This window comes from Eutrigla gurnardus (genome assembly GCF_963514095.1).
Source record: "Eutrigla gurnardus genome assembly, chromosome: 22".
NCBI lineage: Eukaryota > Metazoa > Chordata > Actinopteri > Perciformes > Triglidae > Eutrigla > Eutrigla gurnardus.
The window spans coordinates 11,145,399-11,172,496 of NC_139933.1; the positions used below are offsets into that span (position 1 = coordinate 11,145,399).

General features: G+C 43.2%; 4 protein-coding genes across 5 annotated transcripts; 2 read left to right on the forward strand and 2 right to left on the reverse strand.

Annotated features, from left to right (window-relative positions):
• Positions 1-41: 41 nt before the first annotated feature.
• Positions 42-6,050, forward strand: wdr24 (WD repeat domain 24). The gene is made up of 11 exons (XM_084040056.1): positions 42-83; positions 953-1,031; positions 1,295-1,779; positions 1,885-2,062; positions 2,208-2,880; positions 3,663-3,775; positions 3,855-3,982; positions 4,065-4,169; positions 4,295-4,632; positions 4,999-5,183; positions 5,284-6,050. Exons 3-11 carry the CDS (start codon positions 1,299-1,301, stop codon positions 5,450-5,452), a joined length of 2,370 nt encoding a protein of 789 aa, XP_083896182.1. The 5' UTR covers positions 42-83; positions 953-1,031; positions 1,295-1,298; the 3' UTR covers positions 5,453-6,050.
• Positions 6,051-7,641: 1,591 nt separating this feature from the next.
• On the reverse strand, positions 7,642-13,131 carry anks3 (ankyrin repeat and sterile alpha motif domain containing 3). The gene is made up of 16 exons (XM_084040063.1): positions 13,033-13,131; positions 12,203-12,400; positions 11,930-12,128; positions 11,551-11,672; positions 11,386-11,467; positions 11,188-11,305; positions 10,926-11,075; positions 10,287-10,412; positions 10,039-10,154; positions 9,782-9,946; positions 9,557-9,681; positions 9,330-9,471; positions 8,955-9,228; positions 8,807-8,878; positions 8,622-8,713; positions 7,642-8,536 (listed from the first exon to the last, which is right to left on the reverse strand). The coding sequence occupies exons 2-15, from the start codon at positions 12,367-12,369 to the stop codon at positions 8,631-8,633; spliced, it is 1,941 nt and encodes a 646-aa protein (XP_083896189.1). The 5' UTR covers positions 12,370-12,400; positions 13,033-13,131; the 3' UTR covers positions 7,642-8,536; positions 8,622-8,630.
• Positions 13,132-13,682: 551 nt separating this feature from the next.
• On the reverse strand, positions 13,683-15,561 carry cUnh8orf33 (chromosome Un C8orf33 homolog). The gene is made up of 5 exons (XM_084040087.1): positions 15,347-15,561; positions 14,654-15,096; positions 14,473-14,563; positions 14,223-14,369; positions 13,683-14,102 (listed from the first exon to the last, which is right to left on the reverse strand). Exons 1-5 carry the CDS (start codon positions 15,372-15,374, stop codon positions 13,891-13,893), a joined length of 921 nt encoding a protein of 306 aa, XP_083896213.1. The 5' UTR covers positions 15,375-15,561; the 3' UTR covers positions 13,683-13,890.
• A 1,166-nt stretch (positions 15,562-16,727) lies between these two features.
• h3f3d (H3 histone, family 3D) lies at positions 16,728-18,616 on the forward strand. Of its 2 annotated transcripts, none has more exons than XM_084040100.1 (4): positions 16,728-16,815; positions 17,603-17,737; positions 17,898-18,051; positions 18,145-18,616. In XM_084040100.1, exons 2-4 carry the CDS (start codon positions 17,610-17,612, stop codon positions 18,271-18,273), a joined length of 411 nt encoding a protein of 136 aa, XP_083896226.1. In that variant the 5' UTR covers positions 16,728-16,815; positions 17,603-17,609; the 3' UTR covers positions 18,274-18,616. The 2 variants fall into 2 exon arrangements, with proteins under 2 accessions (XP_083896226.1, XP_083896227.1); XM_084040101.1 differs by having other exon boundaries at positions 16,733-16,815; positions 17,595-17,737.
• Positions 18,617-27,098: the final 8,482 nt, after the last annotated feature.

Here is a 27,098-nt window from a genome sequence, read left to right on the forward strand (position 1 = left end):
ACGGAATTTCCCGCGAGATGATAGAGCACACAAAAAAAAAAACTACTTCCGGTGCCGCAAGCAGTGGGCAACAGTTTCAGAAGGTTTGTCCCCTGAAATACTTTGTTATTGACTTTGCGTAGACACTGCCAACACGCAGGATACTTATTGTTGTTGTATTTCTCTAATTGTACCGCATACTTGTGATACTTTCTCGTTTCGTCTTTGCAAAATTGCTCGGTAAGCTAGGTTAGCCAGCTAGCATTAGCATCACATTCCAGACATGTTTATGGTGCAAGTACACTATCCAGCGAGTTTAGCTGTGTGTAGCCAACACACACAAGTGAAGAAGAAGAAGAAGTTACAGGATGTAACGCTACGTGTTTCCGATTTAATCCGATATCGGGGGGGAAAGACAACGGACACGAAGTCAAGGGTCGAGCATTAGGTAACCAGCCAACCTGAGTGTCGTTAATGTGCATGTTAGTGGGGGTGAGTAGGGTCTCTAGCTCTTGGGTTGGCTAGTTTTGTTTGGCACCGCACCATCATATCTTCACGTGATCACAAAGCGGTTAATAATCAATCACTAGCATGAGGTGGAAGGTGACGCACAACACCAACGGAACCTCAGCGCAGCAGAATGCAATGCGGTTGACAGGTAGATGTAAACATATCTGACAGTATTTAAATCTTATAATATACCATTAAAGCAAGACGGTGACGGTCAGACATTGTTGGTACCCCTTTGATAACATTACATATAAATTACATTCGTCAGTTATATGTAACTTATACTACATATAAGTAACTTATGCTACATATAAGGATTTAGTTCTCTATTAAACTGTACCAAACAGATCATATTTGATCAGATCGTGTTTGTGATATGCATAGAATATCTGTCCTATACTATAAACAACATAATATATGATAATATCATGTGTGTTTCTCACAAATGCCGATCTCTCACTAGGAAGTTGGCTCTCATGGGAGCACATGAAGAAGACTCTGTGCTGCTGCAGACATTGATAAGGCCGCAAGTTCTTCACCAAGTAAGTAATGAAGCAGATTCACTGTCTAAAATGTTAAACACCAATACATGTTGTGATATACTGCCAGCTCTCCTGGCTCCTACAGAAAGTACTGCATAGATCTAACATGTTATAGTGCCACCCAGTGGTGGATTTGTTGAACTGCTTTAGAAAAGTTCTACATTTTGGTAGGATTTCTTTCAAAGCTGAGGTGTAAAAGTACACGTAGCAAACTCACCAGATCCATCTTGAGCTCAAGTTTTAATCACAGTTGTCTGCACCAGGAACATGGAGAAGATGTCACGGGTTACAACAGCCCTTGGAAACAGTACCATCAGTGGCCGGACTATGTTCTGCCACTTGGACGCTCCCGCCAACGCCATCAGCGTGTGCCGTGATGCCACGCAGGTGGTAGTAGCCGGCCGCAACATCTTCAAGATCTACGCGCTGGAGGAGGAGCAGTTTGTGGAGAAGCTGAATCTACGCGTCGGACGCAAACCGTCTCTCAATTTCAGCTGCGCGGATGTCATGTGGCACCAGATGGAGGAAAACCTGCTAGCCACGGCTGCCACCAACGGGGCAGTGGTCACCTGGAACCTGGGAAAACCCTCTCGTAACAAGCAGGAACAGCTGTTTACTGAGCACAAACGCACTGTCAACAAGGTGTGCTTCCACCCCACTGAGGTGTACATGCTGCTAAGTGGCTCGCAGGATGGCTTCATGAAGTGTTTTGACCTGCGCAAGAAGGAGTCTGCCAGCACTTTCTCAGGTAGAATATTTTCTTATAAATGTCAGATTGTCAGTATGAAGTTAATACAACTCTGGAGTGTTTTGCATTATTTAGACTTGATCTCCCCCACTCCTTTCCTTCCAGGTCAGTCAGAGAGTGTGAGGGATGTGCAGTTTAGCATGAAGGATTATTTCACATTTGCTGCAACCTTTGAGAATGGCAACGTCCAGCTGTGGGACATCAGGCGGCCAGACCGCTACGAGCGAATGTTCACCGCCCATACTGGCCCTGTGTTCTGCTGTGACTGGCACCCTGATGACAGGTAAAAGAAAATGCCTTAATGACACAAACAAAGTGAGAACTGGATGTTTCCTTTCTAAGGGTATCTTGGCATTGCCCACTTCTAATTAGTAATGCTTATTTTGTTGTCATTTGTTAATAGCATTCTCCCTTTATTTTAATTTCAGGGGATGGCTGGCGACTGGGGGCAGGGACAAGATGGTGAAAGTGTGGGATATGACCACTACCCGGGCCAAGGAGATCTACTGTGTCCAGACGATCGCCTCAGTGGCGCGGGTTAAGTGGCGGCCTGAGAGGAAGTTTCATTTAGCCACCTGTTCCATGATGGTGGATCACAACATCTATGTGTGGGATGTCCGCAGACCTTTCATTCCCTTTGCCACGTTTGAGGAACACAAGGACGTGACCACTGGTATTGTGTGGCGCCACCAACACGACCCTCATTTTCTACTCTCTGGCTCTAAGGACAGCACCCTCTACCAACACATGTTCAAGGACGCCAGTCGTCCCGTGGACAAGGCCAATCCCGAGGGCCTGTGCTTTGGACTGTTCGGTGACTTGGCCTTCGCAGCCAAGGAGAGTCTGATCAGCAGTGACCCCAACAGGAAGCCTTACCCCGGAGGCGACCGGCGCTACCCCATCTTTTTCTTCAAGAAGCCTGATCCGACAGAACAGTTTGCCCATGTGTCCAGTGCCCTTAGTGTCTTTGAGACGGACCTCGACAGTAACCGCATGGACTGGTTTGTCAAGACGGCACAACTCTACCTCCTCTGTGGGAAGCCATTTGCTGAGCTGTGTGATCACAATGCCAAGGTGGCCCAGGAGCTCAAAAGACCTCAGGTGAGAGCGATCAATGTTCAAGTGAGATTTTGATGTAATTACATTTAAACAGAAAATCATTTCACATTACTAAAAAGAAAATTCTCTTTTGGAAACTAAAGTAACTGCACTCGGGCTGCAACAAAGATTTATTTTCATTATCTAGGAATCTACTGATAACTTATGATTAATTCATTGTTCTAAAAATGCTCATCATAAGTTCCCAGAGCCCATGGTGATGTCTTAAAATGTATAGTGTAAAGATATTACCGTAATTACTATTATAGAACATGATGAAAATCTGAAATTCTTCATATTTGAGAAGCTTGAACCAGTGAGTTTTAGCCATTTTAGCCTTAACAAAATGACCTCAACAAAATTGTCACTTTTTTTTCTTCTTGATTGACGAGTGGATTAATTGACTAATCACTTTGCCTCTAAACTGCTTGTTAAGTTTGCACTAGACTGTGCGTGGGTTGTTTGAATTAATTGGGTCAATAAACTTATAGACTTAGACACACTCTTTATTTTATGGTTTTATTATAATGATAGTTTGCCATATTTGAGTTTCTTTGTCATATAAAATTTTTCTTTTGGTTCATTTATGAACATTGTACTTGTGAAACATAATTTAAAGACAAGACACGGTTATCATAATCATTCATAGCTCTTTGCTGTGTTCCAAAAAGAAGTGACGCTGCACTAATCTGTCACTTTTTAACACATTACTTCCAAATAGTAATGTGTCATATAAATGAATTGTGTTCAGCATTTGTTATCATTAACTAGTCTCTTTTTCTAAGGTTTCCACAACATGGACCATGTTGAGAATCATGTTCTCTGACCCAGCAAACCTCACAACGCCCGGTACAAACCACAACCTCAGTAAACTGGGCACCTTGCCTTTAATGAACAGGTAAATGACCTTCAAAAGTGTGTCATTGCAATCCGTCATGCCAGTCAGCGTCTAATGCTGGTGTACGTTCTGTTTTCAGTTTCAACATGAAGGAAATGAGCTCGGGGATGGGCACAGAGAGCAGACTGGAGCGCAGTAAAGGTGAGAGCAGACAGGACAACATCCACCTGGAGCCTGGGAACTCACACATCAGCAATAATAATGAAGGTGAGTTGAAACTTATGTTTGACCTTATGTTCTTTGTTTAATATTCAAGTCTAAATAAGGGATTCCTTTGATTTCCGCTCAGAAAACGAGGAGACAGAGGGCAGCGAGGGCCAGGCTGAGTACATGTTCGGGGATGCTGAGTTAGACGACGATGACCTCTACTCCATGGAGCACGACAACCAAACAGGTCAGTCACAGTCCCATCGCTGAGGAAACTGAAGAGTTGCTTACGTACGTGACTGCTATTTATAACTGCCTCCATGCTCGGCGCTCTATTGTCTGACGTTATCTCTGTTTCTTTTGATTCAACAGAAGAGCAGGAGTACACGCTGCCCCAGGAGGCCTTTCAGCTGCGGCACGAGATCATGGATAACCCGTCTGCGCCGGAGCACCTTCAGCAGGACAAGGCCGACTCCCCGCACGTCAGCGGCAATGAAGCAGAAGTCGCTTGTCTGACACCCATCGAGTCCTTCCCTCTCATCTCCATTTCCCAGCCGCTGTTCAGCCCGCATTTACCCGCCAGCTTCTTCTGTCCCATTGTGCGAGAGATGCTGAGCTACTACGCTGAGCAGGGCGACGTGCAGATGGCCGTGTCCGTGCTTATCGTCCTGGGGGACCGGATCCGTAAAGAGATCGATGACCTTACCCAGGTCAGATAGAGATGAGTGTTGTAAAAACTGCATGAAAACAACAAACTATAACTTTCTTTTTGTGTTTGTTCTTCTTAAAAAAAAAAAAGAGGCTAATCTGCTAAAAACTATGACTCACTTATTTCAAGTTGATGTTAATTATCTGATAGATGAACAATTTAGGATTAACGTATTTCCACAGACAGATTATCTGGATCTCTTTCATGTGTAATGGGACAAAACCAGCAACGTTCTTTAGGCTTTTGGATTCTTTAGGCTTTTGTATGACACCAAGTTGTTCACTTATAAAACACCAAAGTCTTTAAGTTAAATCACAACATTGTGTCTTTGAAAACATAAGCCCTAAACGAGTTGTTTCCATTTCAGGAGCACTGGTACATGTCCTACATAGACCTGCTGCAGCGATTCGAGTTGTGGAACGTGTCCAACGAGGTCATCAAGTTGAGTACGTGCAGCGCCATCACCGGCCTGAACCAGACGTCTACAACACTTCACATCAACTGCAGCAACTGCAAGCGGCCAATGAGCAACAAGGGCTGGATTTGTGACAGGTATGAAGGTCTTATCTGGATTTTATTACCTCTATACAGTAGATAAATTTAATTCAGACATTGACTGAGCTCTGACATGCGCCCTGTGTCTCTCCTTAAGGTGCCACCAGTGTGCCAGCGTGTGCGCAGTGTGCCACCATGTGGTGAAGGGACTGTTTGTGTGGTGTCAGGGCTGCAGCCACGGTGGACATCTTGAGCACATAATGAACTGGCTGAAGAGCAGCGCCCACTGCCCCGCTGGCTGCGGCCACCTGTGTGAGTACACCTGAGCCCAGTACAACCAGTGTTCACACAGCTGCTGCTGCTCTGTGGGAGTGGGAATCGGTCCGCACGCTGGCCTGGATCACAGATACACCACATTCCTCCACATGGACCTGGAGTCTTTTATCGCTGTGGGTAGAAGATCAGCTCTGTGTGTGTGTGTGTGCGTTTGAAGTGAGATTAGTCAAATCGTCTGAAGTCTGATATACTTCTATCCTCCTAAAGAAGGAAGAGGTTTACAGGCGCTCTCCTGGACATCCATTCAAGAGGAAACACATTCATATTTTAATCGGTGAATTGGAGCCATTGCTGACTTTGTATATAGGCAGATGTAACCAACGATATTCAAAGAATATATAAAAGTATTTTTTTTGTCAATTCACACTTTGCTGCATTTTACATTGTTTTTAAACCCCTCAGTAAAATCCTGAAGGCTGATTGTTCATCTTAAGTGGATTGTTAATGTTTGTACATAATACTATATCTTATTTTGAAGTACTGTAGATAATGTCAAATTAATTTATACGAGGTGTAGCTCTATTCAAACAATACATTAAAGCAATACACTTGAAGTAGTCCTGGACCAGTGGCGTCTGTTTCGTCAATGACATTAAAAGGAAAATCGATTAACTTGCCTTCCTTGTATGCGTAGCTTTTCTGTGGATCACAGTCGTCTGAATATATGAAGCTCGGTGTAAGTTGACCTGATTCGTCAGATGCACAGTTTCATATCTGGCAGCTGCCCAGCAAATCTAGTCATTTACGGTGTTGGGCAGTTCCAGTGGAGCAGTCGGGATAAAAAGCCTTGCTCGTGGGCATGTTAGTGAGACGAAAGAACAACTACTTTTCTCAACCACACTTTACTCTCTTGGGCCCAGAAATCCTAACTGGCAAACCGCCAACATCTCAAGCCTCAAGTTCACCAGCTAGACCCAAATGTGTGCTCCTCAGTGGGAGGCTCGTCAGAGTTTGTATAGCTCACTACTGTCGATACACAACAGATTTGTGTGGAGGCCAACAGAGACGACCTCTGTCCAGATAAACCTCAACGGAACACATTTGTCTTGGGTGGAATTTGACTGCAGTACATCCCAGTACTGTGTAGCTGGACGGCAACTGGTTGGAAGATTTTACAACCCACAATTCATCACTGAGAGATGGAGAATACTTTATCAGCCCAGTCTTTACCCAGTCTTAATGACAGCTTAACACATCACAGTAATCATCATCATCTCTAGTAGATTCCCATCTTTCCTATGAACAAATCCACGGTTGTTCTGTTCATCATGGTTGCCAGACAAGTGATGTCCGAGATGAGCGGCGCTTCGTTAAAAACCTTCAGGCTTGAGGCTGAATCAGCTGCTAACGCTAAACTCAGCCAACGTCCACATCGTGCCAAGGTTGTTGGCTGAGCAGCAACTGTCACCACATCGGTTCACTGCCAAGGCCCCAGGCACAATAGTGGACTTTCAGATGAGGACATCCCAACCATCAGGAATCCCTGACCCACGGGGCTCCGTCTGCACAGAACTGCCCTTTAATTTTAGCAAATTAAATAGCGATCACATCAGACTAATCTAAGCCACTTGATTAGGTTAGAGATGTAGAGATATCAAGATTTAAAGTCCAAGAGTGAAGACAAGACAGTTGTTGCTGACTTTCAAGAGATGGTATAAAATAATTTGTAACTTTAATCTCCCAGCTTGGGATCAATAAAGTATATCTATCTATCTATAAATGTCCCAATATATTGCACACATTTGCTGAAGTCTAGTTCAGAGGTCATTGAGCAACATGAATCACATTTAATGATTTAAGTAGTAAAAAAGAAACTACTGACAAATGTTCAACAAAACTGTGTCAAACAATAGTGATGCACAAACGTCATGCACTGTTTTGTAGTTTTTTAGCTGCTTCTTAAAAAGTACAATTTAACAGAATTCCAAATTGAATTCTTGGAGAATACCTTTTTAAGTTAGTAGTGAAAACGCACTTTCCACCATTGTTTATGTTGTTCTAATACATGCTATAGAATACATCTTACTGAACCTCTGAAATGCTTTATACAACTAATCATGGAATCACGAAAATTACCATGTTGCTGGTCGATTTTTTTTTATCGACTGTTTGGATCATTTTGTCCGGTTTTTGCCCAACTGACTTGGCTCTGCTTAGAAATACTGGACCTCAAATAAATTTGCAGAAATTGTCTTTAGGCTGTCATGAAATAAGTGTTTTTGTACGTTCTGTTTGCAGATAAAAATATGAAGCCAGAAAATTAGCAAGTTGTGACATCTTACAGGCTGAAAAGAATTTAAAATGTAAACATATCATCTATTGCATATGGCAATTTAACACAAATAGAATAATTTAGGCAACAAGGTTTTAATTCAGGTTCAAAGACTATCTGGCATTTAAAATATTTGGGAGAATTTCAGGATAAGACAGATCATGTTTAAGAAGCTACACAATGAATCAGAATGATATACTAACTAACGACAAATCTGGTGTAACATAATGTATTGCTGTAAATTATTAACTGACAGATTTCATACAAGTATCTCAAATGCATTCAGCAGGACATCATCTTCATGCAACACACAAATAAGATTTCATTCAAATGTAAAGTATAACTCTTTAAGCTTCAACTACCAGACTACTTTCTAAGAAATGTACCTCTTCAGCTTGTGGCATGAACATAAGTTAAACCACATTTCATATAGGAAGAGAGTAAAGTTTTTCAGAGCTATTTCACAGTCTTACATCCTCTGATCTGCGATCAGTCCCCCTTCTCTGTGCATTTCAACAACCCAGCTACTGGAGTCTGGTACACACCAGCCCAAGCATGTGAGGGTCAGGTACCCTTCCTGCCTGTTTGTCATTTCCCTGCAGTAGCTGCCATCACCCTTGGCCTTGTCCACATCTGGCGAGCTCTGGTCTATCAGCCAGTCCCAGAGGAGCAGCGTGTCGGCCGACTTCCTCCCCGAGTCGCTCTGGTCCAGCAGGCCAGGCCTCATCTTTGGCCTTCTCTCATTTCAGTGAGATTGTTCAGGGTGGTAAGATCACCCTCCGTCAAATATTTGCAAAAGCCTCTTCAAATACAAGAAAGAAAGGTTATTATTATTTTAATTAGCCACTTGTTGTGTTCATCCAGTGAGATGTGTTATAACTACTCACTTGTAAAGTTTAAGGCCGTTCCCAGCTATCGGAGACTTTTTCGGGGGCACTCAGTCGCCTCAGACTGTGAAGCACAGTTTGCAGATTCCCTGCTGTAAAGTCGAAACAAGCAGACACCAGACTTAGCGATAGACACCACCGAAAACAAAAAGCCACATGGATTACCGAGTATTACGCCATCCTACCCAGTTCTGCTTCATGTAAATCCAGCTTCTTAAGAAGCTCTGCAACACTGGAGCGTGTCAAGCCCTCGCCGGCTGCAATGAGAAATCATTTATTTAGGAATCGCAAAATGTCAAAAGGTGTTTTCCATAATAGTACACCTCAACTCACCTTTAACACCATTGTCAACTATGTTTTTATCTTCCACGGTAGTATAAGAGCTGCTATTCCCATCGGTTGTGAATAAGGCGAGCAATTCAGCACTGCAGGCCCGGCTTTTTGCCAGTGTGGCGCTCATATCCTGAGCCAGCCGGTGGTTCTCCACCAGCTCAGTGTGGACCCTCCTCCATGCCATCTTGTCCTCCATCAGACATCCCTCCATCACCGTACGCAGCTCCTTCTCCTGAGACACCTGGCTCTGCAGGCTCTCCGCCTCCTCACAGTGCTAGATAGTGAGACGTTTGTTAAATGTGGGTAAAAGAGTGTCAGTTAGGTTAAAAAACATATTTGAATGGCGGTCACTGTGAGTGTTTGACTTGTAGTTACTTTGTGGAGCTGAATGGCCATCTCCTGCATCTCAGCTTCAAGCTGGTCAGCGTAAGCCTGCTCCAGAGCATCGCTGGCTGGTCGAGCGCTGCTGTGCCACCTGGCTATAGCCGAGGTCATCTTGCGCTTGGGTCCAAACAACCTGGTGACCAAGAATGGATTCAGGATTTCATGATAAAACAAGGATTATGTGTATGTTCTGGCCAAAATGTGAAAGAGTCTCTTACGTGATCCCTATTTCTTTGAGATCATTTTCAGTCAGGGTGAGGAATATCCGCAGGTCAATGTCTTGCTCCTCAAGTACGGGGAGATACTTTGAAAAGCCAATCTGTTCCAAGAACTCTGCCAGATCCTACAACAATAGAAGATTTTAGACGTAAGACAGACCAGAACAAACTGGCCATGAACCACACCATCAGGGTTCAAATGACTGACACATCAGAAAATAAGACCTTTGGACCAGTGTAGGAGGGTGGAAGACCAGCATGCGAAAGCATCCCACTGTTCCCTGTGCCGCTGGAGTGAGCTGTATCGTTGCTTCCATGGCGACTCTTGCCTTTGGAGTAATGGCCCTTATTTACTCTGCGAGAGCTGCTCTTTTTGCAGTGGTCCGAGTCCTGGCGGAGAAAGGAACATGGTGTCATAGAGGCATCTAGATCATATCTGGCGTTTGACTCCAAGTCAGTGGGATTGCTGTGCTCGTGTTCACCTCGTTACTCGCCACTGAGCCTTCCCAGTTCAGGCCAACCACTTGAGGCAGGCCTTCGCTGCTGCTGCTGCTGCTCCTCATGGTGGGCATGTCGTTGTCAAAGAATGGACTGTCATCTGTGGCGGTATCATAAAATATGGAATTGCTTTGGCAGACAGCCTGGGACACTATTTGTATTTCTTGCGGTGGCCTTCTTCCAAAAACACATTTCAGACGTCACTAAACACTTGTAATCGTGTGCCTCTAACCTCTGCTGCTATTGCTCTGGCCGTCCAGCTCATTGATGGGTGAGGTCACGTCACGGTAGCAGATGCCTTCACTCTGTTCACCCATATCACGGAACGCCACGAAGCCCGGCGGTGCTGCAGGAGGCTCTGTGAGGAGAAAGGTAATATTAAACTTCTTCCCCTACCCACAATGATAGCTGTGAAGGACAGCACTTAAAGGTTATTACAATCCTTATATACATACATGGAATGTAACCCATCCGAAGCATTACTAGGAGCAGTGGGCTGCTGTGAAGCGACCGGGGAGCAACTTTGGGTTCAGTGTCTCATTCCAGGACACGTGGACACATGCGGAGCCTTTAATGGAACCGCGAACCTTGTAATTACCCATCGGCCACAGCTGCCACATAGCCCGCCCATGCAGTGTTATTTTTTCAGAAATTTGATTGTTTAACTGCAAATACAGTCCTAATTTGTCACATTTTGTAATTATTCCTGTGATGAAAACCTCAATGTGAATTTTTCAGCACTCAAAAAATAGCCACAGTCACATTTAGCAAACCGTTTGTATAATTTGACTAACAACTAGAGCCACTATACTCTTAACATGTGACCAGTATGAATACAGGCTGGCAGACTGGGTAACTTATGTGACACTACCACACAGTTTGCTGGGGCCTCCTACTCGGAACTTAGCGATGGCCTGGGGCCCATCATGGATGCTAGCGCCTTTAATTCGGTTTCGACTTGGCCTTATGCGTGGGGGTGCGCTGTCCGAGTCCTCGGAGGAGCTCAGGTCTTCAAAATGTCCTGACGAGTTGGCACACACACAGAAAAACAATTACCAGAAAATCTGACAGAAAGTATAACAATGCATTTTGTGAAAATAAGCAATGAGACGTCACGCCCTTTCAACAACTACCTGGTTTGGTCCTCGGAGAACGGGAGTCGATGAGGCTGACGATCTTGGTATAGCCGTACAGCATGGCTAGGGCACGGGCAGTCTCTCCTTTAGCGTTGCGGTCATCCATTTTAACTTTCTATAAAGTATTAAAATAAAGAAGATGTCAGGAGAAAAAGGTATTATCTTCCCTGTGTGACGTCACCACCACCTACTCACATGATCAAGCAGGTACTGAATAATGATTTCATGTCCAGAAGCAGCAGCCTCCATCAGGGGAGTGAAACCAGACCCCGGCTCCCTGTGGATGAAAAGAAAAAAAGTAATGGAAAAACTGAAATTCTGGAGCGTTGCAATCATTTCGGAATGAATGAAGAACCTCACTTGACGTTGGCATCAGCATTGTTATCCAGCAGGAACCTGACCATCTGCTGGTGACCTGTGCTCGTGCAGTGGAAGAGAGCGGTCCAGCCTCGAGAGTCCTTCAGCTCCAACTCAGCACCTTGCTTTTAGGGTAAGGAAAACAAAAAGCATTTATGACTTTGGTGTTTGCCGTTTTCCAATGACACTTTTATAAATGCACTGCCTTTTCAGCACAAACAACAGTCCAATCACTCTGCATGGTTTAATTTTGTCACTTTAGGACCATGTTGCGTAATACATTCATGAACAAAATGTATTTAAACATGTTGCATTTGGATTTCTGAACACAACAACATAGGATGGCATGAAGGGTTTCTTGTCTGACAGAACCGTTTTGTACCTGAAGCAGAAAGTATGCAATGCTCTCATTCCCACAGCTTGCTGCCAGCATCAAGGGGGTTAATCCTTTGGCAGTGGTAGCGTTTACATTGACACCCGCCTCCAACAGGAGATTTGCAATGTTGTCATGGCCGATGTAAGACGCATACATCAGTGGGGTCCATCCTCCAATGTTCTTGCCGTTCAGGTCCACCTCACGTCTGAAAAGACACAAGATCATTTACCCCTCACGCACACCGGATTGGTGGAGATTCTACAATCGTACTTCCCATACTTTTTGATGCACTCTGCCACCACGTCGTACTGGCCGATGGAGCAGGCGGTGTGGAGATCCAGAGGGACGTCCAGCTCCTCGGGTCGCACCAGGGAGTCACCCAGCCACAGGGAGAGGCTGGCACCCAGTTGCTCCGATTCACTGGCTTCATCACTTAGCTCAGACATTTCCCACCTCTTCGCTCGACCCTCCACACACCTGAAAACAGAGGTGGCCCTGAGGTTAACCCATCAGGTTATTTACCTTCCCAGTGTTTCCCTCTTGTGAAGAACATAACTTGTGTTTCCACTGAAAATGGAATTCCACATTTCGTCCCCCACGTTACAACTTTATGAATCCCATCTTGTCATTTCTGAGCTGTGATTTATGCCTGTCTCACTCTGTTGCTACCAGTATCCAGTGGCATATGTAGAAATATATAATTATTCATAACGGAAAATAGAGTAGGACTCGACTACGCTGTTCATTTTATACATGTTAATATGCTATTAAACTGGAATACTTTATTAAATAATAGCCAGTTATTTAGTTCCTTCATACTTAAACGTTTACATGATGTAACGTTAACATTTTCTCGATGTAGTCTTTCATAGTTTTAGCTTCTTTAATTCCGCCATGCTCAATGCTATTCATTCTCCTTAATGACTTAATTAGCTAGAGCTAATAGCTTTACTTTAGCAAGCTAAAGTTTAGCTAACGTTAGCCCGGTATGAGCTTCTCCCCACCACGCACCTACCTAAACAGCTACGGATAGAACAAACTCACTAAACGACTAACTAAACGAACCAATATTTCACAATATAGCCGAATATCAAGAACGCAATACTTACAGTCAACAAGTAGCGTTAGTTTGTTTCCTCAACGACTGAAACTTTTTTTGTTGTTTTGTGTGTCACGCTCAACTGTGCTCGTGTTGAACCATCCCCGCCCTTTCCGGTTGGAGAGGTAACGTCGGCGTTGAACTCGTTAAATTGAAGAAGATTTTACTTTGTACGTGCCAAACTGATTGTTTTACTCTTATTTAGGTATTGGTTACCTGACTGACCCAAGGTGATAATAATTGGAGGAGTCAGCAGATAATGGATAAGCAGATAAAGGATAATGTTTAATCTCTGTTTTCCAGATTTAAATAATTTAAAATCCAAACACTGTCACCTTCTAGTGCCTCTGAAAGTATTTGTCTGGACTGCTCACACTCAGAACAGGGTCACAAGTTGTAGTTTAATTTTGAGAGGCCACAAGCCAAATATTATTAGTAAATACAAATTCATAGCACTGTAAAACAAATGTGATCACTTTTTTAGAAAACATGTTATTTCCTCTACTAACAAATGTATTTAAGGGGGAGGGGGGACTTTAGTATTCAGACCACTTAACTTACGAACTATGCCTTTAGAGGTTTGATAAGCAACCTTTCATAACTGCTTTGAACCAAAAAAAAACACACACTTGTATATTGACTTGACCTCAATGTAGTAGCTGCTGGTGAGAAAGACTTTATAATTTACGTACACACACGTATAAAAAAAAATGCAAACAAAATATACAAATCTTTTTATTCCTATATATGACGCAAGCAGTCAGCAATTGCTTTTGAATGTGTGACTGTAAGTGTTTCAGATTGTTTCTCCCATTAACTCAGTCACGGGGAAAGCCACGTCTGACAAAACGTGTCTCCGGGGTGCGAATCAGAAAAAGTTGAAGTTAAACTCCTCCTTTGATGGAATTAAGACGAAACCCAACGCCCCCTCGTCCGTCTGTGCTTTCAGCTCTTCATTCTGGCCAGCATCCTGTCGCAGGTTCTCTGCGGCCGACGTTTGGGGTTTGACCTCGGCTCTCCGGTGGTAAACGGACTTCTTTGGAGTACTCGACGCAACTTTGACCTGAGCCGATGCAATTTCTGTTGGGATTGGATAGATCTTTCTATTTAGCAGCCCTCCAACCAAACATGAAAGTAATTTCACAGTTAATGAGTAACTTGTTTTACTGTCAAATGACTCTACTGCTCCAATCCACTCACCACTCTGAATGAGCTTGTGCTGTTTACTCTTCTCCTCGTCCATTTTCTTCCTGTAATCTCCCGTCATGGCTCTCATCACCTGCCTCTTCTTGGCCAGAGGAGCTTTGGAGCTTTTTAGAGTCTTCAGGGCACGAGAGGTTTCCTCCTCTGCGGGGAGAAAATCTAGTATTAACACGAGTGTTGTATCTAGATACAGCACAAACGTTTTTTGGTTCACACCCGGCTTCATGTGTAAGGGTAAAAATCCTACTCTGTTTTGGTGTCCCCTTCTGGCAGCTCATTCCCAATTCTAGCTGCTCGATGCACCAGTCCAGCTGTCTGTTCAGCTGCTCCTCTGCACTCTGAAACGGACAGTTGCATCCAGAGATCAGATCAAACTCATTAACTGAAACCACCATGATGCCTTTGAAAGGAAATACTTTCATACTGACCAGATTGGTGTCCTCGCCCCCTGGAATCCCCTCAGCAGAACTTGGAGTCTGCTGTGCTTCGGTACTACTTGAGGGGGTTTTCTTCCCAGATTTCTTCTTCTTCTTCTTTGCTTTCTGCAACACCGATGGCTCAGGAGGAGAGGTAACCTCCTGCAGTAGGGGAGGCCTTTCCTGTTGGCTGTCTGGAGAGGAAATGTCTGGGGTCTCCGTTGTCTGCATGTCTTCCACAGGCGGAGCAGGAGAAATGTGAAAGTTGAAGGCGAAAGCGGAGCCCTGTCCTGTGAAGGATGTCTGCCTTGCTCCTGGGTCGGTCGTTCTCTCCTGACGTGCTGGACGGTTGTCGGGGCTGAAGTTAAATCTGAAGGTGTTGTCACTGCGGGTCCAGAGGGGCTTTTCAGTTCTGTCGTCGACGGCAGCGGAGCTGTTGGACTTCGGTTCAATATCTGTGATAAACACACACAAATATTTCAATAACTTTGACTTTGAATTGCATTAATTACATCAGATATACACAAATGTATAACATGAGACAGCATCTATTAAATCGATATTTAAACCCACAACTGAATCAACTTAATTTCAGTTATTAACTATTTAAATTCACATTTTGTTCCACAAACGTCTCAAATAGACCACCGACGTGCAACCAGCTGCTGAATGAATGTAGCTCCTGCTGTATAAGATGATATGTACCTATAGACAGCAGCCTCTGCTCCGCCATGCTGACTCTCGCAGCGTTGCAGCTTTTCACTAAATATTTATAACTCGACGCTTCAGGGTCCCAGACGCGCTCAGTGGAGCAGGATCCGGTTTTTACAGCCAGCTATTGTAAAACATCTTCGATTTTCTTTGCGGTGAAATCATGTTGTGTTCATAAACTTACCACCGGTGTCACCTGGCAATAATTCCGACTGGTAATATTTCCCCGGTGCATGACGTTCCGCGTGGTGGTGTTCTCGTGAGCCAATAAGTTATTTATTCTTTCTCGGTTTTATGGCAGGTAACTTAACGATTGATTTGACTTTTTTCACAGATAGAAAATAAATATATATATATATATATATATATATATATATATATAGGGATAAAGGTCACCACGAATTAAATTGTAAATCAATGTGGAAATAAGGCTTAGATTCTAGCTTTTCAACAGTTACAGCCTGAAAACCCACAGAACAAAAACAAAGAGAATATGTGGTTGATATAAAAACAAGAACAGAGCCAAGCAATATAAAGATGACGACAGTAAACCAGATAAAGTAATTTGCGACCATAAAAAGGCTGTAAACGCTGCATGCTGATAACATGATTTGAGAGTAACAGGATATGGTAATCTTATTTGTGAATTACAATTAAACGTGGCTGGCTGCTCCATACACTGAATCCTCCTCTTCACTCAGTCAGTGTCCTAAAATGCTGCTACCTGATGCTTGACCAGTCAACAGAGTTGTTGCCTAAAAAATGTGGGGCTTAACAGAATGATCCACCCAGAAGCACGATACTGTACGTGTTTGTCGTAAAATCGTTGTTTGTTATGTACTTTATTTTCTTTTCAGGTTATTATAGCCAAATATATTTTCATGGAACCTCAAAGAAACTCGGTTGTGCTACAAATTGAGGCAACAACTTAAAATTGCCTATAACATGTCCCCTTTCCGCCATCACCTGCCATCGACCACCGTTTTCCCAACCCAGTATTGAAGCTGCGTTTATCCACACATAGCATGCATATTCGTCGTTTAATATGACATCACTGTCCTATTTTAAGAAAGGGATTTGACCCTGTGTGTACTTTAAGAGATCAATTCATAAATCCCGATGATGTGAAAACAAAGGCTAATTCCCAAACTGCTCGGACTAAGAAGAAGCAGTTTCCGGTTCTTGAATGAACGCAAAAAAAACAACAACCATGCCGACATTTCCAAAGAAGGCACTTCTTTTCCAATTCTACTTCGAATGCAGAAGCGGCGATCCTTGCTTGATTCCTCCACTAATCACATTCCGTCAGGGATTTGAGTGTGGACCAATCATGATCGCTCGGAGGCGGGACTCGGAGCGCCGCTCCTCTCAGGCTATAAATAACACCCCCGCTCCCTTTTGCTCAATGTAGACGACTGACGCGTAAGAGGACTCACTGCTTTCCCGGAAAATAAACACAAAAGGTAACGCGAGCGCTACAACTATTGTTATTGTGTTTTTCTACATTTAGTGTTGTGTTTTATCAACTATGTGGCCTAGTTTGATTCCCGGCTTGTTCAGAAACTTTAAAATACGACTGGAGAGCGGTTTATTTTCGGTCCCTTGACAACAAAACGGCGCGCGCCATAGCCGTTGGCTAACCATAAGCTACATTACCGATACTCTGTACAAACTTGACTTGTCAATAAAACCCGCGTTATTACAATAAAACATAAACTCGATAGTTGCTTCACCCTAACAGGGTATCAAATTGACTTGGATGGCACCAGTGTCTTCATATTGATGTGTTCCACCTTTAGTGGTGGCTAGCTGGCGCCATTTTGCAACCGTCGATGCTAGCTTTACATTTGCTTGAAAACGACAGCAAAGAAACGTGTGTGTGCCCCGTAGCTTAATGGTGGCGCCGCTTCTGTAGGCTTGTTTTGTGTCATTAAGACCGTGGCTGTATCAACCGGTTATTAATACCACATCTTCGCGTTAGGAAGCGCCTCATGACCAATTGGTTGGCGCTAACGGACTGTTTACTTTTTTACGGAGTGTTAACTCATTAATGATGATTTGCCGGAAATGTGTATATTCTTTAATGAGGATGTGGATCTTTACGGACTCTCAATTGGTCAGGTGCTACAGTGTGTTTATACTTCGGTAAGACAGTAACCCAGTCTCGCCAACGTTATCATTTTAGTACACTGTTTGCTGCAATATAATTCGTCGTTTATCTGACCTTTTGTTGTGTTTCTAGACCAGCAGGTGAAGTATGGCTCGTACCAAGCAGACCGCTCGTAAATCCACCGGAGGAAAGGCGCCTAGGAAGCAGCTGGCCACCAAAGCTGCAAGGAAAAGCGCGCCATCCACCGGCGGAGTGAAGAAGCCCCACAGATACAGGTACTCCTTCATGAGTGCTCGGGTTTCTCAGGTGTTATTGGTGGCGTGGCTATTCTGATTGCAGTCTGCTCTTTTACATGTTGTATAAATAATTTTGTAGTGCTGCAATTGACACTTCTGTAGTTTGGGGTCTTAAAGTGGCATGTTGCTTTTGTTGTAGACCTGGTACCGTTGCTCTGCGTGAGATCCGTCGTTACCAGAAGTCCACCGAGCTGCTCATCAGAAAGCTGCCCTTCCAGCGCCTCGTGAGGGAAATCGCTCAAGATTTCAAGACAGACCTGCGTTTCCAGAGTGCAGCTATTGGTGCACTTCAGGTGAGATGCTTTTGCGTTTGTTTTTATATATTTTTTTCAGCCATACTTGTTTGTGCATTTTGTTAAATGTTACTTGTTTTCCCTTCTATGTAGGAAGCCAGTGAGGCATACTTGGTTGGACTGTTTGAGGACACCAACCTGTGTGCCATTCATGCAAAGAGGGTTACCATCATGCCCAAGGACATTCAGCTGGCCAGGCGAATTAGAGGGGAGCGTGCATAAATGATTCATTGGATTTTATCTTTTTAGTGGGGGTGGGGGGTATGGGGGGGTTGTTTTGTAAATCTTTGAACTATTACCAGCATGTGTACCAATTTTTTTTCTTTTTTTAATTTGTAGTTTCAGGCACGTTTTTCTTCTTAATTTTTCCATTTCACTCTTGACTCTGTCCTCAACTGTCCTATTCACTGTAGAATAGAGCTCCATATCGGAAAATGCTGAAAAACAAAATATTCCACTCCCTTTCTCAGGTTTGCAAATCTATTTTAGAATCCATACCTTTTTAATCCTGTGTGTGCATGTCATAGGATTTGTTTTGCTGTAAATAAACTTTCCGCTACCTCAACTTTGGAGCCTGGTGTCTTTATTTTGATATAAAATCTGTGTGGACAAGTGGCTTTATGGGTGGTTCCATTTTACTTCACTTCCATAACGTGCATAGGTGTGCCTTAGACTGTCCACAATAAAAGGCCACTCTGAAATGTGCATTTTTTTTTGCTTTATTGGGGGTCTGGGGACTCAGAACCAGTCAGTATCTGGTGTGACCACCATTTGCGTCATGCAGTGCAACACATCTTCTTCGCATAGAGTTTATCAGATTGTCAATTGTGGCCTGTGGAATGTTGGTCCACTCCTCTTCAATGGCTGTGCGAAGTTGCTGGATATTAGTGGGAACTGGTACACGCTGTCGTATACGCCGGTCAAGCACATCCCAAACATGCTCAATGGGTGACATGTCCGGTGAGTATGCTGGCCATGCAAGAACTGGGACATTTTCAGCTTCCAAGAATTGTGTACAGATCCTTGCAACATGGGGCCGTGCATTATCTTGCTGAAACATGAGGTGATGTTCATGGATGTATGGCACAACAATGGGCCTCAGGATCTCATCACAGTATCTCTGTGCATTCAAAATGCCATCAATAAAATGCACCTGTGTTCTTCGTCCATAACAGATGCCTGCCCATACCATAACCCCACCACCACCATGGGCCACTCGATCCACAACACTGACATCAGCAAAGCGCTCACCCACACGAAGCCACACACGCTGTCTGCCATCTGCTCTGAACAATGTAAACCGAGATTCATCCGTGAAGAGAACACCTCTCCAACGTGCCCGACGCCATCGAATGTGAGCATTTGCCCACTCAAGTCTGTTACGGCGACGAGCTGGAGTCAGGTCAAGACCCCGATGAGGACGACGAGCATGCAGTTGAGCTTCCCTGAGACGGTTTCTGACAGTTTGTGCAGAAATTGTTTGGTTTTGCAAACCAATTGTTTCAGCAGCTATCTGAGTGGCTGGTCTCAGACGATCTTGGAGGTGAACCTGCTGGATGTGGAGGTCCTGGGCTGGTGTGGTTACACGTGGTCTGCGGTTGTGAGGCCGGTTGGATGTACTGCCATATTCTCTGAAACGCCTTTGGAGACGGCTTATGGTGGAGAAATGAACATTCAATGCACGAGCAACAGATCTGGTTGACATTCCTGCTGTCAGCATGCCAATTGCACGCTCCCTCAATGCTTGTGGCATCTGTGGCATTTTGCTGTGAGACAAAACTGCACATTTCAGAGTGGCCTTTTATTGTGGGCAGTATAAGGTACACCTGTGCACTAATCATGATGTCAGATCAGCATCTTGATGTGGCACACCTGTGAGGTGGGATGGATTATCTCAGCAAAGCAGAAGTGCTCACTATCACACATTTAGACAGATTTGTGAACAATGTTTGAGAGAAATGGTAATATTGTGTATCTGGAATGAATTTTAGATCTTTAAGTCCATCTCATGAAAAATGGGAGCAAAAACAAAAGTGTTTTTTTTTTGTTGAGTGTATTTAAGCCACAGCCTGAGACATTTCACAATAAATATACCTTGAAATATATACACATCTTAACTCCAAACATTATTTATCTTGGGCTGGTTCCTCTTCATCTGAAAGCAAGCCGGGCAAATGCTCATACAGCTGCTTCTCCAGCTGTACATCAATGTCCGTCTCTCCTCTCAGGGCACACCACAATAGGAAGCTGGTGAAAACCAGGCTGACCGGGAGGACTTTCCACCAGGGCCGCTCATACTGGCTCCCCATGGATCGGTCGACTTTCCAGGTTCGGTGACTAGCTTTACTGGTGGAGAACTTGATGGGCTCGTTGTTCACCTCTTTATCACCATCTTTGGTCTCAGCTGACATGTGAGAGCTCAGAGCTAGTGGACGTACACCGTTCCATCTGCTGATGAAGATAAAACATCAGTTACAATTTATTCTGTATCCATGCCATTTATAAATATAATGCATTTTATCTATGAATAAAAGTATAAATATATGTATTAGCCTCAAAATCTGGTATCATAAGGCTGTAATACTGTATAACTGAATCTATAGAAGACAGGGATGCATTGGTTTGTAAAACAAACCCTGGGACACAGGCAGCACCCATGCTTATTTTATGTGATCAAAGTCATACCTTGATGCCTTGGAAGCAATTAAAACTCATGATGTAATAAATAATAAATGCTGTATAATGCTGCAACCTCCCCCCAAAAACAAAACAAAAAAAAGTATAGACTGACACAAAAATAATCCTTCTCACGACTGCAAAATGTGTCAGCAGGTTCTTGTGCACTGGATTAATTTACTTCAATAATCCAAATGTAGTGGCAGTTAATCAGAAAACACATTTTCAATACTGTATTATTGTCTAGTGTTGATCAAAGTCTCTGGTGATAACACGAGCTGGGATGACAGGCTGATCAGTGACATTGGTTAGCTATCACGACTTGTGACTCACTCATAGATTAGCTACATTTCTGCGAACATACTACAGCTATGAAAACTATGTGGCCGTTAAAACAAAACACACGGCGACAACAAGACAGCTTGAATGTCATATTCTCTGGAGGTTACAGAATAATTTACATTTCAAACGTCGTCATTGAGCCACAGCGCTATAACAGCAGTCAACGTGATTTCTCTACGTTGGCGGACTCACCCAACGGTCGCTGCGGCGTTCTGAACAGATATCCTTCGGGTGAAAACAGCGCGTGTTACACCGGTGAAAACTCGCCCCGTTGCTGCAGACATCTCGGACAAATGGTCATCTTAGGACATGCGCCGCTAGTTCAAACAAACCGAGGTTTTGTTACTAAACGCACCTTGGTGAGGTCATGTAACTCATCGTTGTGCAACCTTGAATTCCTTCCGGTGTCGCTCTTGAGCGCTAGTTTGGACCGTTCCACTAAAACTTTGTAGGGTATCTCAAATCCCGCCTCATAATCTCTTTCATAAAACATATTATAATTATTACTCAATTATACTGTTATTATTCAGTAGCTTTTCTGGCGCATCAATAATCTTACACGATATTAATAGCAGGTAGAGTCAGCCCAGTTGTCATGGAAATGTAGATGTTAAAATTCATATTACCTTAAGGTTTTTTTTTTTTTGTAAAGTGTTTCCCAGTCTATTGAACTGTAAACAGGTTTTATAAATTCAGGTGTACTCTGTTATATAACTTGTAATTATGAGATGTTTGCTGTGTCTGTTTTGTATTATATTACTGATTCATTGATATTACAGTACATAGAAAATTGCACTTTGACTGCAACGCTACATTTTTAGCAGTAGCGAGCATAGAACCCTGAAGTTATTAACACAGTTATCCTAACACAGAATACAAATAACAGCTTTTTGTTTAATTTTTAGGTGGAGAATGGTGATCCATGGTGGAATCTGTGGCTTCAGCAGACTGGTTGTGTTTTTGCAGGCTTCAGACAATAACAGAAGTAGCACAGTGTTTGATCAGTTTGTTCAAGCCACTGCTAGGTATGGGGTACCATCTCGAGTAAGGTGTGACTACGGGGGCGAAAACAATGCCTTTTTCTTGTTCATGAACATTTACCGTGGATCAGAACAGGGAAGTGCCATACGGGGCAGAAGTGTCCATAACCAGCGGATTGAGAGACTTTGGGGGGAGATCTTTGGCGGGGTATGACTAATGTGTACCACCAGCTTTTCTCCTTCCTTGAAAATGAAAATGATGGAATCATTGACTGTACCAATGAGCTGCACTTGTGGGCACTGCATCATGTTTACCTGCCACGGATTAACCGGGACCTGGAGGTCTTCAGGGAACAATGGAACAACCATGGCTTGCGCACTGTTGGCCACCGCACACACCATGTCAGATATTTGTCCAAGGATGTCTTCAGAGGCAAACACAACCACTCACAGCCATGGCAGAGATTTTTGGATCAGACACTGCACAACAAGATGCAGCTGCTGCTCTTCCTGCTCTGAATTGGCAAGAAGTAGTAACAGTCCCTGCTAACCAATTCAGTCCAAGCTATGCACAGATGCAACAACTCCAGGATGTGGACACTCTGGCTGGCCCAATTGGTAGTCTGGCTATAGATACACTCCGAAGTGTAATTGACATTTTGGAACAGTAATTTCCCGTCCATGGCCACGGCTGTAAACTTGCTGCATATAGCTGATAGAGTCCTTTCCTATTGCCAGTAGACGAGTGACACCGACTGTATCTGAGCAAATTTTGTCACGAGGTGTTGAAATATTTTCTGTTAATAAAATAGCTTATTAAGCACTGCAGTATTGTTACTGTGCTTTTTTTGTTATAAAAGGGAAAATGCATGTTCTGTTCTTATGATCAAAAGAGAAGAAAATATAAAAACAATATAAAATTATGTCAACAGGGCTTCCCACCCCAAGCATCAAAATAAAACCTGGACATACTTAACCTGTATTTCACCATTTCATCAGGAAGAAGAGTATAGTATGATATGCCCCCTGCTGGTCATATATTAAATTAAAATGCTCAGAGGAAAGTTCCATGTTTTCAGATAATTCAGATATTCATTAAAGCATTGAGTGAGTACCATTGCAGTAACGTTTTCCCGACAAGATTGTTAATGTTTTTAAGGCTATAAAATTAAAGTTTGAAGAATGGTGTTAAAGCTTGAATGCTCACTATAGTGGAGCAAAAGGAGGCAATTTTAACCTGATAAAAAAAAAATCTATAATTTAATAACTAATAATTAGTAATCATTAATAAAGTAATAATACTGCAATCCAAATGTCTTATTTTTATAAGCTACACAATAAAGGAAGAAAATGGCAAAGAAATAAGAGGTTCCTTATCATGTTAAATAGTCGGTGGAAAATGCCCCAGGCTTACAGAAATGGTTTAACCCTACTGCTCAGTAGCCAATGGGAACTTATGACTCTCACCCGTTCAAACTGGACAAGTGGCCAAAGGGCTCACAATCACATGAAATGAACGCGTCGTTGACGCGTCATTAACACGTTAACAACACGTAGGCAACACGTAAACAACACGTTAACGACACGTTAACGACGCGTGAAAAAATTGACGCGTTGACAACGTGTTGTCTACGTGTTGTCTACGTGTTGTTAACGTGTATATTTGAACTGGATGGCCTTCCATACAAACGATCGCTTCACGGCGCGGGGCGGCCGCGCCTACTGGCGGCGCTTCCGCGGCTGTGAACCAGTCTCTCTCAGCATCAGCAGACGCACCATTTTTTGTGCGGGCGCTCATGCCGCCCCTCCACGAATGCCGCCCTGGGCGGCTGCCCACACTGCCCGTATGAGAAACCGCCACACATACTATTGTATGTGAACGTTACTATGGCATTTCGAACACAGTGTAATCATTTGAGTCGATCGAATTTCACGTATTACTACTACGTACTACGTACTCAAATTTACGTCACAATTTAGTACGAGTAGAACGTTAGTATGGCATTTCGAACACAGCCTCTGTTTGTACTCATTTTTGTCGATCGAATTTCATGTATTGACAATATGGGGGGTTTAGCTCAGGAGGTAGCGCGTTGGACTGGCAACCACAAGATTACCGGTTCGATCCCAGCTCCTCCTAGCTACGTTCCTCGTGTCCCTGAGCAAGACACCTCACCCTAATTGCTCCCGACGAGCTGGATGTCGCGCTGACGAGCTGACTCCGCCGTTAAGGTAAAGCGCCAATGAGATAAAAGCGCTATATAAGCGCTTTTGTTACCATTTACTCTACATTAAATTCTACTCTATGTTTAAATAATGCAGTGTTTCTTTTAAAAGAAAAAATCACTTATTATTTAGTGTGTTAAATGCGATAATACAGATAACCACCGATGTTTAACATCTCATACTACATTTTTTTTTTTTTAACTTTATTGACATCTCGTCCTCATCATTCTCTCACGTAACCGAATCGATTACGTTAGCGGTTCTAGCTCCCGTTTAATGGAAATTACTTATCAAAATATAAAGCATGATTATTATTGTTAGAAAGGCTCCAGAAGTTATGTTATGTTATGTTTATTATGGATAGTTATGTTCCTTAATAATTCCTTTGGGGAGCGCTTGAAGTAGGCTACTTTAAGAGCGCAAAGCATTATGGGGAGACTAGTACGAGCAGCGACGCGATCTCCCGGCTAGTTTGTCTCCCGTCAGTCACTCGCTAGACTTTGCTGTGCGGTACGGAAATGCCAGTGTGCGTCATTGCAGAATGTAAGTGATTGTTTCTGTTCGTTCATTGAGTGTATTAAGTACTTCCATGTTATAGTTCAGGGAGCAGCTAAATGGGGGAAAGTTGTACTGCGTCTGTCGGCGGTCTGTTTATGTGTCGGGAGCCGCAACACGGGTGTTCATGAGAGCCGCCACGACGGCGCGGCATGCTCGTCAGCTTATTGCGGCGCACCCTTTGATGTTCAATTAAGCTCCGTACACGCGGGTGGGGGACACGGGGATTTCGGGATTTGTCGCGATCCATTGTTTATATTGTTATTCAGTTTATGTGAATGCTGAAGTGGTCATATGAATGTACATGGTGGAGTATTGTGATAATTAGTCGTCACTTATGTCGATATCCTGTGATAGCCCGTGTCTGCTAAATGAATACTGATTCAGTATAAGGTTATTTAGTCATGTGATGCATAATAGATTACTGTATGTGCTTCCCTGTATCCTTATTAGGGCCCGAGCGCCGACAACGTCAGGCTGCGAAGCCCTATTGTTTCTGTAGTGTTTATTATTCTTTCACGCCTTCGACCTGTGTTTTGGGGGTCTGAGCATGAAAAAAAACTAACGAAAATTGGAGTGGGTCTGGCGAAAAATTGAAGAATTTGTCGTCTTCGCATTCGGCCACGAAAAAGTTGCTCGCTAGCGCCACCTACAGTGGAGAATCGCCAGCCCCGCCGCACCGTAACTCCGATTGACATGAACCTTTGCACACATGTGCAAACAAGTGTCCTCTACAAAAAATCCTCTTGGTGTACCAAAGTCCGCCTACCGAAATTTTCCGCCATCTTGGATTTTATGAAAAACAGGAAGTTGCGCGTTTCTCGGAAACCGTTGGTCCGATTTGGACGAAATTTGGTACGCAAACTCTTTAGACCTAGCCGAGGGGGTGGTCCAAAAATGTTTCATCTTATCAGAAGATATCGGCCAATGAACATTAGAGGGTGGGGCTACCAAAATACAATTAGCATAACTCTATAACCTTTGCCCCAAAAATTACGGGCGGCTGTTAGAAAGGCTCCAAAAATTGCTGTGAGTAAGTATTATTTTACTTTATTTTAGAGAGGACATTGCTTAGTGGCTAAATTGGTTAGTGTTAAGATGATTACATTTTTTATTTTCTTTCTAGCCAGGAGATATCTGGTGAAGAGGAGGTGGAGGTGATGTCTGAATTTCCAACGCCTGTGACTAAAGCTTACGCTTGTGTTTTACAGATGTTTTCCGATCGGCAAAGAGTTTGATAAACTTTTTTTGTTTTTTGAGCGCAGCGTACTGTTGAACCGTAAGCGGTATATGACCTTTCAAAACATTCAAAGCTATCTCACAAATGGCTAGAAGAAGTTCCTGTGATCCGTGACATAAAAAGCTTTTTCTCTCAGATGGTTTTAGAGCAAGTAATGCTTTTAAAATGGGGAGGTTTCTCTTTACCCAATTTGACATTTTAAAATTTTGAATCACTTTCTTTTATACTGATAAACGACAGGCCATTCGTGAGGCTGTAATCCACTCCTCAGACGGAGGTCTTCTGGACATTGAGGTCTCGCATCCACGATTAAATATGAATAGGGCTCTTTAGTTGCATCATTAAAACTCTCTAGAAAAAATTCTCTTTGTCCAGGAAACATTTGCTGGGCTAAAACTCTTATCTGCAATTTATCACGTGGGGATTTGAAGAGCACAAAATAATTTGTGTTTAAACTGATTGTTCTACTATACTTTCCTTGATGTAACAAGTTTTGAACTAAAAACATTACAGATAGCTTTTGATGGTGTCTGTATTCGGTAAAGGCTCGTGAAAAATTCTTGATTTTGCACGGCTGATTGAAGCAAGTCATCCACGATTAAAAGGGTATGTTGTTTCGATGGAAAAATATTTTCATCCGTCAAAGACTCAGGAATCCCTTCAATGAATTTAATCTTCACATTTCTTGAGAGTTCATCATACATGGGTTGATACGAAGAGTAGCACCAGATTATTTGATCTGGTATTGTAGAAAGAGTATGCTCCATATTTGCTATCAACTGTTTCACAAAGAATGATTTACCACTACCACTAGTCCCTACAAGGAGTGCTGTGAATGGGAGTTGAAAGCGTGGGTCAAAATACACTTCTTCCATCTTCACTGTCTGAAGAGAAACAGAAACAGAAATGACCTGACTCAGTAAATGAATAAGTACAGTGTTTCCCCCACGTTCACACTTTTCACAATTTTCTCCGCCGCTGCAATAAAAATCCTTTATAAAAAATAAAAAAAAACGTTTTTTTTTTTT

Coding starts and splice junctions, on each gene's coding strand:
- wdr24 (XM_084040056.1), top strand. CDS start 1,299: ATGGAGAAGATGTCACGGGTTACAACAGCCCTTGGAAACAGTACCATC. Junction 2,881..3,662: donor AGGAGCTCAAAAGACCTCAG/GTGAGAGCGATC, acceptor TCTTTTTCTAAG/GTTTCCACAACATGGACCAT. Junction 5,184..5,283: donor AAGGGCTGGATTTGTGACAG/GTATGAAGGTCT, acceptor TCTCTCCTTAAG/GTGCCACCAGTGTGCCAGCG.
- anks3 (XM_084040063.1), bottom strand. CDS start 12,369: ATGTCTGAGCTAAGTGATGAAGCCAGTGAATCGGAGCAACTGGGTGCC. Junction 9,472..9,556: donor CTCAAAGAAATAGGGATCAC/GTAAGAGACTCT, acceptor CTTGGTCACCAG/GTTGTTTGGACCCAAGCGCA. Junction 8,879..8,954: donor AGTTGACAATGGTGTTAAAG/GTGAGTTGAGGT, acceptor TTCTCATTGCAG/CCGGCGAGGGCTTGACACGC.
- h3f3d (XM_084040100.1), top strand. CDS start 17,610: ATGGCTCGTACCAAGCAGACCGCTCGTAAATCCACCGGAGGAAAGGCG. Junction 17,738..17,897: donor AAGAAGCCCCACAGATACAG/GTACTCCTTCAT, acceptor CTTTTGTTGTAG/ACCTGGTACCGTTGCTCTGC. Junction 18,052..18,144: donor CAGCTATTGGTGCACTTCAG/GTGAGATGCTTT, acceptor CCTTCTATGTAG/GAAGCCAGTGAGGCATACTT.
- cUnh8orf33 (XM_084040087.1), bottom strand. CDS start 15,374: ATGGCGGAGCAGAGGCTGCTGTCTATAG. Junction 14,370..14,472: donor GAAGGGGACACCAAAACAGA/GTAGGATTTTTA, acceptor TTCTCCCCGCAG/AGGAGGAAACCTCTCGTGCC. Junction 14,103..14,222: donor GCACAAGCTCATTCAGAGTG/GTGAGTGGATTG, acceptor CAATCCCAACAG/AAATTGCATCGGCTCAGGTC.